This window comes from Lutjanus erythropterus, chromosome 7 (genome assembly GCF_056507025.1).
Source record: "Lutjanus erythropterus isolate fLutEry1 chromosome 7, fLutEry1.hap2, whole genome shotgun sequence".
Classification (NCBI taxonomy): Eukaryota; Metazoa; Chordata; class Actinopteri; order Lutjaniformes; family Lutjanidae; genus Lutjanus; species Lutjanus erythropterus.
In genome coordinates, this window is record NC_139323.1 from 14,407,818 (window position 1) to 14,418,494 (window position 10,677).

General features: G+C 36.4%; 2 protein-coding genes across 4 annotated transcripts; one reads left to right on the plus strand and one right to left on the minus strand.

Annotated features, from left to right (window-relative positions):
* Positions 1–269: 269 nt before the first annotated feature.
* Positions 270–6,156, minus strand: gpx4a (glutathione peroxidase 4a). Of its 3 annotated transcripts, none has more exons than XM_084722865.1 (7): positions 6,009–6,156; positions 3,416–3,510; positions 3,164–3,308; positions 2,189–2,340; positions 1,986–2,010; positions 1,247–1,306; positions 270–612 (listed from the first exon to the last, which is right to left on the minus strand). In XM_084722865.1, the coding sequence occupies exons 1-7, from the start codon at positions 6,072–6,074 to the stop codon at positions 580–582; spliced, it is 576 nt and encodes a 191-aa protein (XP_084578991.1). In that variant the 5' UTR covers positions 6,075–6,156; the 3' UTR covers positions 270–579. The 3 variants fall into 3 exon arrangements, with proteins under 3 accessions (XP_084578991.1, XP_084578990.1, XP_084578992.1); XM_084722864.1 differs by having other exon boundaries at positions 5,982–6,108; XM_084722866.1 differs by lacking the exon at positions 6,009–6,156 and adding an exon at positions 4,175–4,405.
* Positions 6,157–6,505: 349 nt separating this feature from the next.
* On the plus strand, positions 6,506–10,661 carry polr2eb (RNA polymerase II, I and III subunit E, b). The gene is made up of 8 exons (XM_084722862.1): positions 6,506–6,640; positions 7,897–8,071; positions 8,251–8,366; positions 8,527–8,607; positions 8,733–8,791; positions 9,201–9,279; positions 9,871–9,943; positions 10,516–10,661. The coding sequence occupies exons 1-7, from the start codon at positions 6,584–6,586 to the stop codon at positions 9,934–9,936; spliced, it is 633 nt and encodes a 210-aa protein (XP_084578988.1). The 5' UTR covers positions 6,506–6,583; the 3' UTR covers positions 9,937–9,943; positions 10,516–10,661.
* Positions 10,662–10,677: the final 16 nt, after the last annotated feature.

The following is a 10,677-nucleotide window of genomic DNA, read 5'->3' on the forward strand; positions in this document are numbered from 1 at the left end:
AGTGTGTGACATCGTGCATTTTTCTACCCAGGAAAACATGCTACAGTTTCATTTTAAGCACCAGCGTTCACACACACACACACACTTGCATTTTTCAGTATAGCAGAAATGGATTTCCTGTCACTTTTAACCATTCTCATTATACAGAATGAATGATGATTATGTGCATTGATAGCTCAGAACAAAACATCAACACACATCTATATAATCTGATCTAATATAATTTAAAAAATGGTTTATAGTCAAACAATAAACATCAAAGACAGAAGTATCATTAGAACAAAATCTTCATACATTTTATTATGAAAACAATGCCACACATTAATCTACTATCAGAGTTAAATTTGAGGATCCTGTCTCCTTCTCTCCAGAGAACCAAATGGATGCAGGCTTGGTATGCCCAGGAGGTTTGCACGCCATTTTCATCAGGTTTGCTCTGCCCGCCGTGCGGGTTTATGAGCAGACCGTCACTGGTCTGGGTGGAGCCAAACTACATCCACTGGTGCTCGGAAGAGGCAGAGAAAGAGATCGAAGGGTGATGAGTATCACTAAGTGAGGCATCAATCATCTGTTAGGTGTTTAAAGGTATCTGGGTAGATCCTTCTCCACAACCTGGGAGGAAACAAAGAGGAGAAGCTGACATCAGTTCTCATAACAATGCAAACACAGTTCTGCACAGTTACAGCTGTAGTAATAGAAATGTTGCACTTTTTTTAATACCAATTATGGTCTGTAGATAATGTCATTTTATATTAAAGGTCAATTCCAGAAGCGTGTCCTATCTCAATCTTGCCATTTAATTTTTTAACCTGTTCATCTTATTTGCTTTAAAGGCATACTATGAAAGATTTTCCTAAAGAAAACAAAACAAAACAATGTAAAAATTAATCCCTCTCAGTCATTGCTTATGACCCATTAGAAGTGTGTGGTGGTGGCTGTTTCTGCAGACTCTGACCTCTGCCTTTTTCTGTTTTCTAATGTTACATCATTTTGTTGTGTTTGTGATGCTTCACCAACCCAAACATCTGTATTTGACAATGTATCAATGAAACCCAACAACCAACTATCTTTCCAATGTGTTTACAAACAGCAGTGGACAAAGTCTGCATATTCCACCTTTAACATATTCACAATACAACAGCTGGATGTTGGTCTGTACAAAATGTGGCCAGTTTTACAAAGTGTACAACAGTCAATATATAAACACTATGGTATATGTGGCAAAAAAGGGTGTTTGTATACATACACGTGGATCATCCAGGGGTCCATATCTCTTCACCACCTGACCTTCTCTGTTGATCAGAAACTAGAACGAAAGAGCAAAAAAAGAAAATAAATGAAATACAGTGAAGATGAAATTGATGAAGAATTATTTTCGGTTTTATTTTTATAATAAAGGACTTTTTAAAAGATTTTACAGGCTTTTTTTCCAATAATCATTTTATACCATCAAACATCAACTTTAAAGCTTCTACTGAGTTTTTGTATTTAATGATGTCATTACTGTAAAATAAATAAATAAAAACAATCTTAAACAAAATTCTCCATTTGTATAAAGTGATTCATTCAGTGTTGGTTTGCTGCTGGACTGCAGATTTGCCACCCTTTATGTGCAGTAAGTGGGAGAGCAAACAGTTTGTGATGTTTGGTAATGATTAGGTCCATCTTGTTTCAGTAACTTTTGGACTTTACAACATGACAAGTCTAATCCTTATCTGCAACTGTTCAGAAATACTGGGTTTAAACAGAGTGAATAGACACACACACACTCAAAAAAAAAAAAAAAAAGCTGCACAGCTTTTGAAGATTGAATTTGAATGCTAGTGTTATGAATGAAGCTCTGAAGCTATGAACTATTCAGTACTGCCAGAAACAGTAAAGAGAGCATCGATGCACAAGAATTTAGGAATAGACAATGGATTTTCAGCCCAATCAATTCTGGTGATATTTAAATATATAATAAATAACTTATATAAAATATTTACCTTAGTGAAATTCCACTTGATGTTACTGCAGGAATGAGAACAAACGAAACATGTTAGCAAATAATCGCTGTGTAAACACTATGATGATCAATACTTGATTTAAATGATGTGGCTCTTTTGAATCAGGTAATAATACTATTAATATGCATGATAGTATCTCGCTTTGTATCATAAGAAGATGAATTCATTTGATCAGGACTTACTTTCCCAGGAAGCCTTTCCCGTTGGGCTGCTCTTTCAGCCACTTCCACAGAGGATGAGCGTTGGCCCCGTTCACATCAATCTTACTGAAAATGTCAAACTGAGCGTTGTAAGACTGAGCGAACTGCTTGATCTGAGTCTCATTCCCGGGCTCCTTTGAAGAAGAACAAGTTGAAAGACAAAATATAAGTCTTTGGTTCCCAACCTGAAGTCTTGAGCCCCGACCCCCACTTGGGGTCACCAAAACCTTTTTTTATTTTGAGGGGTGTAAGAAAACTGATTTTTTTTTTTGTTTTTGTTTTTTTGAAATATACACGTGTACATATATATCTATCTCTAAATATGGTGAAGACCTGCACACATGCTATCTTAACAAAGCCTTCACTCTCTGTTAATTAAAGAACTAATGGAACAGTGACCAAATTTAAGGGAGAAGAAACACTGATTTGTTAAAAAAAAAAAAAAAGAAGCCTATTAAATGTGTATGATAATTAAAAATTTAAAATATGGAATACAGACAGAGAATTGTATAAAAAGTTTCTCAAAATATCAGTAAAATTCTCCAATGCAACATTCTCAGGAAAATAATCTGCACAAAATTAATCAAAATCACTTTGTTCTGTACTGTTGTTGTTATGCATTGAATATATATGAAATATCCATAAAATATGTCAGTTAGTCCGGGCCAGAGGTTGGGAACCACTGATACATTATGTAGTCAGCACGATTCAAGCCCCAAACAGTTTAATAGAAAACTGCTAAACCAATGCTGATTAAAAAAAAAAAAACTGGCTTAACTCACAACAATATACTTTCCCTCTAATACACTGCACAAATATCATGGTTGTAACATGTTTTGTAAACTCGTCTGTCTCATCTTCACAGTTTTTTCATATTCTTTTGAACTGCTTTGATCCAGATCACAATCTCTGGCCTGTTCTTACATGCTGTGTTAATAAAACACTCGTGTCACGTACCTGGTTCCCAAACTGGTTAGAAGGGAAGGCCAGGATGCGTAAACCTCTCTCAGTGTACTTGGCGTGCATCTCGGCAAACTGAGAGTAGTTTACTGGGGTTTTACCTCATTTAGAGGCAACATTGGTGATGATGACAACATCCCCCCTGAAAATACAAGGAGACACACACATGATGTTGTAATGATGGTACAGCAGACTTGTAATGGGACACTGCAGCGAATTGAGTTGCAAATATGTCATAAATAGACTTACCTGTATTTTTCTAGGGAAACCAGATTGCCATCAATGTCAACTGCTGAGAAGTTATAAATAGATGTGGCCGTCTGCCAGTCCTCTGTCTGAGCAGACTGTTGAGATAGAAAGAAGAAGTAAGTGTTGTACTCTCAAAATGCTCTTTTATTCTACTTAATGAAAATTGCAACAAGAAACATGTTCTGGTAGTCCGGTCAATGTATCCATATTATATCGATATTGTGATATGAGACAAGATATCATCTTAGATGATCGTCACATTGTAATATTGCATAAGTGTTTTCATTTTTCTTGTTTTAAAGACTGCGTTACAGTAAAGTGATTTTTGTTATTTACAAGATTCTTCTAGCTGATCTATAAGTTGCATTTAGTCACTTAGTCATTATACATTATATCCAAATTACTGATGATTATGTATCAAAATTATTTATTTTATTTAAGGTATTTGGTCAAAAATATGATTTCTGTTTTTTTTTTTTCATATTGCTCAATCCTACTTTATATACTGTTAGGCAGTTTAATCTACTGCAATGCATCATATTCTAAAAGAGCATCACTATTTTACAGTATAATATTGTAGAGAAAAAATGTATATTGAAATACATATTAATAAATAATAATAATAAATTAAGATAAAGAAACACACCAAATTTCCTATTACATATGATCAGTTCAGTTCAACAAAATCTGACATTATCCCAAAGAAAGTTCCAGTACTGAACACGAGTGTTTCAGTCTCTAATGTCATATATTTCTTACCACAGCCTGCAGCAGGACAGAGAAAAGGACAGTGGACCCTATGAGGCGCATGACTGCCCTTCAGTAAGGTCCTCTGAAGACAGAAAGCTCAGCTACACCCTCACTGTCAGACCACAGTCCTCACTGAGAGAACACACGGCCCTCTGTCCTCATGTAAAGAGAGCGGGTGATCATTAACAGAACTGATTGGCTGCGATTCTCCAATAGGTGCCTGTGTGCTGCCTGCTGACTTAAACATCCAAATCAGTACTGCACGTGTACCGCAGTCCACAGTCCACAATATTATCACAGACTCATGAAGAAAGTTGACTCCTTATAAAAGCAAAGATTTAGGCCAGGGGGGGATTGAGCTTCATGTGTACAGGGCAAAGAGCACCAGTCTGTAGAAATACATGAACTCATTGTGTAATGGGCTTAATATCGGAATGAAAAATTAAAAGTTACATCAGAATGACTTGCAGCACACATAACCTCCTAAACCTCACAATGACATAAAAGTCACAGAGACTGAGCCCAAAACATTTGTTCATTCTACCAAATCATCATAATCTGGGAAAACAAGGGAGCTGGTGTTGCAAGTAATTCTCCGTAATGTCTTGCTACATTACAGACTGGTAATACCAGTGGAACCACCAGGCAAAGAATTACACAACAGTGTGAGTGACAAAGAAATAGAATGATCTGATTTTTAAAAGATTATTTCCCAATTTTCTGAGAAGTCTACGTGGGAAGAGTGTGGCATGGCTTGGCTTTGTCAAATTATAAAACACTCAACAACATACAACAAATACAGCATTAAAAACTAAAGTAGAAAAATGACATTTTATAGGCCTTACTCTAAAATGTGTGTGTGTATGTGTATATTCTTACTGCATGATTCAAAATGTACATTAAAATAACCAAAAATATACGTTAATGAAAATGACATATGACATGTTTTGAGATGGGAAAAAAGAATTTTTTTTAGATGTACTATTGTCAACTTTACTCCAGCAGCTTACTGTGCTTATGCACAACTTTAATGTACTAAATATCCACTACAGTACTTCCACTTTTAGAATGCTTTATATTTATACTATTTTATTCATTATTCATGGGCTGTCTTTTCACCTCATGAGTACTTTCACGTTTGATATCTTAAATAAATTTATGCTAATAGTTTATTTCTTTGTTATGATGACTTGTGCAAGGTTTTTACTTTACTATGGAATATTTCTATAGTGTGGTGTTGTTACTTTTACTTAAGGACTTCAATAATTTTCATATCACTGGAAGTTGAATTGGCAAGATTTAATTGCCTATACAGTAGGATGTTGTTGAGCTAAAATTTAAAACATTTAAATGACACGGTCTGACGCTGCGTGTGTTTCACAGAATGATAAGACAATCAGCTGACACCAGATGGGGGAGTCCTGCTGCAGAAACTACACTCATATAAAAAATTTTCATACTCCAGCGCCCTCAGATAAGTATTGTACAAGCACATACTGAAGTCAACTGCCTGTGTAGTGTTTATAATCCTGCACCAACGGACTGACAGACAAGAAAAGTCCATAAACTAAATGAATAACCTTGGGGTGTAATGTGTGTTATGCAAAGCATTGGAGCATTGGTGTCAGTATTTTAGTGCAATGTATTACGGTAACTTTGCCGACAGAGCATAGGCACTAAAATATAAGTCGTAATTATTAATATATGGGGATTTTATTAATGGAAAACAGCAGTAGTTACACTCATCACTGTTACGCAAATTAGAAATCTCAGGAGCATCTACACACATGCCAAGGACCGGATCGGTGTACGTTACCGTTGAGGACAAAACAAAGTACAGTACCATCGCCAGTAATACTCCGCTGCTCGCGACCGCCCCGAATGTCAAAATAATAAATAAAGGCCTCATTTTTCCTTAAAGAAGAGGCCGCATTTATTCTAATCAATGGTTACATTGTAGTTTCTGACTCCGCCTTTAGGTTTGTTGTGAAACAGCAGTGCAGGAGCAGAGCAGGCGAGAGGCGATCGTGCCTAGAAGAGAACCCAAGATTTGCAAAACTCTCGCGAGGCTTATAAATTTTGTTTGTTTGCGCGTTGTACAGTGTAATAATATGGAACCACTGTAGTTAAAATCTGAGTAGGATTACGGATAGAAAACGCCCGGGTAAAGTTAGTGATACATCATATTTTGGCCTAAAATGTTCACTCTCGCGAGATCTTTCGCGGGTTTGTGGTTCCCTTCTAATAACGAATGAGAGAAGCAGGACAAAACTGCCTGAATCAAATCGCGTCACGCAATTCTTCGTCATCAGTCTGCGTCGGCAAACCTGAAACGTGCGTCGCGCTGTCCACAGAATCAAAAGTGATAAAATTTAAAATTTAGATTGAATTCAGAGTAAGTGTCACATTTAAGACGATATGGATGACGAAGAGGAAACATACAGACTGTGGAAGATTCGGAAAACCATCATGCAGGTGCGTTTGGTTTGAATGTTGTTTTATAGATTGTTAGCTTAGCATGTAGCTTAAACTGTCTGGAACAGCAGTTCCGCTCTGTTGTGTTGGAGACGGGGGGGGGTTGATGAATTTCTCGGCAATACAGGGTGGTTTGTGGACTGTGACAAGCTATTTGTTTCTCACCGATGATTTTGTCATTGCGGTTGGGCCTTAGTTAGTGCCACCGGTGAATATTTACGCTTTGTAGAACAAGAGACTTTTGGTTGAGTCTTTTAGGAAGCATTAACGTTCACTCTCGTTTTGTTAAACGATATTCATGACATTCTTCAGGACTGGGGGATATAAACCCAAAACAAAGACTTAACATTATAAAGTAAAGTCTTCTAATTGTTTACTAAATGGATCACAGGCTGAGAATGAAATTCTGCCTGATAGTTCTAGTCTGGTCTAGTTTATTACTTGGCAGAGTTTACAAAGTGCTTTGACAGACAAAGCAAAAGAGCAGGGTACCTGGGAGGCAATGTGGCAACACAAAGACAAAACAATGAGGCCAAACAGAAGCAAAACAAAATCTAAACTTGAAGTAGACACTAAAACATAGTGAAAATAAGACAACAGGAAAACAAGAAAACATGTAAGTAAGAATAAATAGAAATAAAAACATATCAATAAAAATAAAGGGATAAGAATGCAGAGACAACATCACATGATGTCTTCTAGTCAATATAAATAGTGATGAAGTAGGCATCATCATCAATAACATGACATCATGCAAGAAGGAATAAAAGAATAAAAAAATAATAAAATGGTTTAAATGATAACATCACATATAAGCAAGTCTGTGAACATGGTTTTTGAGAAGTGATTTAAAAGATGTCACTTGATCCTGCAGGAGGTCACCTTGGCCTCTTCCTACTCATCCCTCGATAAAGAAAAGATTAAAAATGAAATAATAATAAATAAAATAAACATTGATGATGATTAACTATCATAAGAATGAAATACAGATAAAATTAGTTGAAGAACTTAACATCAAGCATCCAACTGAAATTAAAATATATGAATTATACAAGTGGCCTTAGGGAAGCGCTACTAGTTGGTCAAAAGTTTATGGAATATCATTATGTCCTCTATCAGGGATTTCCAAAGAAGTAATAGCTTTCTGGTTGCACCTAGTAGGACTTCCACCCCAGTTATTTCAGACATTATTTCAAGTAGTTTTTTTTTTTTTTTTTTTACACATTATGGTTTGACTCTCAACTTTTCACCTTCAGTTGTGCCATGATAGAGGCTACCTGGTGACACAGGACGAGTTGGATCAGACACTGGAGGAGTTCAAGAGTCAGTTTGGAGACAAGCCCAGCGAGGGTCGCCCTAGACGCACAGATCTCACTGTACTGGTGGCACACAACGATGACCCCACCGACCAGATGTTTGTTTTCTTTCCTGGTAGGTTCATAACTAATATTAGATACCAGGTGGCTAACATTCCTTTACAAAAAAATATTGAAAGTGTCCTGGAGCTAAAGATGAGGCCCGCAAAGAATTTTTAATAGTGTGTAAAGTGGGCCTTTAACACACAGAGCTGTATGATCATCATATAATTAATCTTTTTCTTCACTTTTCAGAGGAGCCCAAGGTGGGAATCAAGACGATTAAGATGTACTGTCAGAGAATGCAGGAGGAGAACATCACACGAGCCATCATTGTTGTTCAGATGGGCATGACGCCGTCAGCCAAACAGGTAAATAAGTACATTGTAGAATTATTGTGAGTTATTATTATATAATGTATGTGATTTCTGATCATGCCTTGTAATTGTAATATGACTATTCTGTTGTTATGTCACTTTCTTTTTGTTTTTGATTTTGCTCTCTTTTAATGATTATTATATTTCCTTACAGTCTCTAGTTGACATGGCACCCAAGTACATATTGGAACAGTTTCTACAGCAGGAGCTGCTTATTAACATCACAGAGCACGAGGTACACACCAACCTGACAAGTCCACTGTGTTGAAATCCCTTTGACACTATATTTTAAAATCATCCTCTAGACTGTGCCTCGGAAATGCATTTATGTTTTTAATACATTTAATCTTTGTCTTTCAGCTTGTTCCAGAGCACATTGTTATGACAAAGGAGGAGGTGACTGAACTTCTGGCAAGATAGTATCCTTACACACACTGCACTGCTTGGAGTAATGAATTGAAGAATGTTTATTTTAGGTTTGCCTGCAGAAAAATGATCTTGGTCATGTTCAGAGTATTTATTATTTGAAGTTAAAATAGCAGTTGATGGTATGCCCCTGTAGCTCAGTTGGGATTTTGTTGAGGCTATCAGTCCTCTGCAGCAGCTACTGGTTCGATTCCCGCCTGCAGCACTTTTGCTGCGTGTCACCCCCTCTCTCTGCCCCTTTCCTGTCATATCTTCAGCTCTCCTATCTGAATAAAGGCAAAAAGCCCCCAAAATAATCTAAAAAACATAGGAGTTGATTTAATTAAAGACTACAATCAAGCTGCTTGTAGTATTTTTACGAGATTCAAGTGTTTTTATCCTCCCTTAACATTTTTACCACAGTAAATTAAAGGAAAGTCAGTTGCCGAGGATCCAGGCTGGAGACCCTGTGGCTCGTTACTTTGGCTTGAAACGAGGACAGGTAACGCACATAGAAGACTCCTTTTAATTATAATTATTGCATAACATTACCATTATTACATGGCCACATGGTGCTGTGTATTTTATCTTGGATTTGCTAAATTGATCTTCAGTCAAGCTGCAACAGTTAGTCAATCAAAATAAAAGTAGTGGCAAACTATTTTGATAATGGATCTTTTCAGTCATTTTTTTTTTCAAGCAAAAATGTAAGGGTTGGCTTATTTTCTTCATCATTTATCATAGAAAATGAACAGTCTTTGGGTTTTAGATTGTTGGTAAGAGAAAAGAAGCAATTTGACATCTAAAATGAACAATTGATTGATTAATCATGAAAATAAGTACTATATCAATAATGAATAATGAAAATAATCATTGCTTCTAATCGTGTTTTTGCACTATGACATGGCTCTGAACGTGCATGGATGTTATTTGCATGTGTAATACCATCTGTCTTTTGACTGGATCAAAACCCATATGCAAACACAACATCAACATAGTGCCCAAAATGTTATCATTTTATTTTTATGCCTTTGGACTGTCAGCAGTGTGGATATGTACCAGAGTCCAGCTCAGAAACATGCATGTTTTGCAGGTTGTAAAGATCATCAGACCCAGTGAAACAGCTGGGAGGTACATCACATACAGACTGGTGCAGTGACGGACAGGTCAGTGTGTGTTGTGGAAAAATTTGCATTTTTTATGCCATGGAGATTATGCTTTTGGGATGGTCAAGTAATCAGTATGCAACACTAATCTTGGATGCCCATCTTGACACTGTGGTGTTTGTACAGATCTGTTTTGCTGTCAGGTTGACAATGTGTGTGAATATCCGCATTTTAGAATTTGTAGGTTTTTTGCAGAAACATCTCATTGGTTTGGCTGATTTTGAGCTTCAGGTGACTGATGAAGCTCTCTGCCAGTCCTCTGTAAAATTAGTCTCTAAAGTGAAGACAGCATGTTATATAGCATACAAGCACAAGGTGGTAATTCTATTTTATGAAAGGGTTAAGACAGTCACCCGGATAAAATTCATCTCCTGATATTAAGCTCATGGATACTCTGCACACTCTTTCCTTTGTACCACTTGTGTTAAGCGTTAACGTTTACTTTTTTTTATCAGTTACTTTAGTTGATAGGATGTCTGTTTTGGTTCAAGTTGTGACAAGTCTAAACAGCCACAATATATGACAGTGAGTGTCTCAGCTTTTAAATGAAACGTTTTTTTTTTTTTCCCCAGTGTTCTTCTCGATCAACAGTTAGGACCAGTGACGGAAATGTTACATCTTTCATCACTCATCCAATGATTATCTTTATGCTTTTGACCTGTTTAAATTGTTTCTCTTGTAATTACTGATTTTGTAAAATAAACAATTGAAAATTAAACATTTTGTGAAGATGA

Coding starts and splice junctions, on each gene's coding strand:
- polr2eb (XM_084722862.1), top strand. CDS start 6,584: ATGGATGACGAAGAGGAAACATACAGACTGTGGAAGATTCGGAAAACC. Junction 8,072..8,250: donor GATGTTTGTTTTCTTTCCTG/GTAGGTTCATAA, acceptor TTCACTTTTCAG/AGGAGCCCAAGGTGGGAATC. Junction 8,367..8,526: donor TGACGCCGTCAGCCAAACAG/GTAAATAAGTAC, acceptor ATTTCCTTACAG/TCTCTAGTTGACATGGCACC.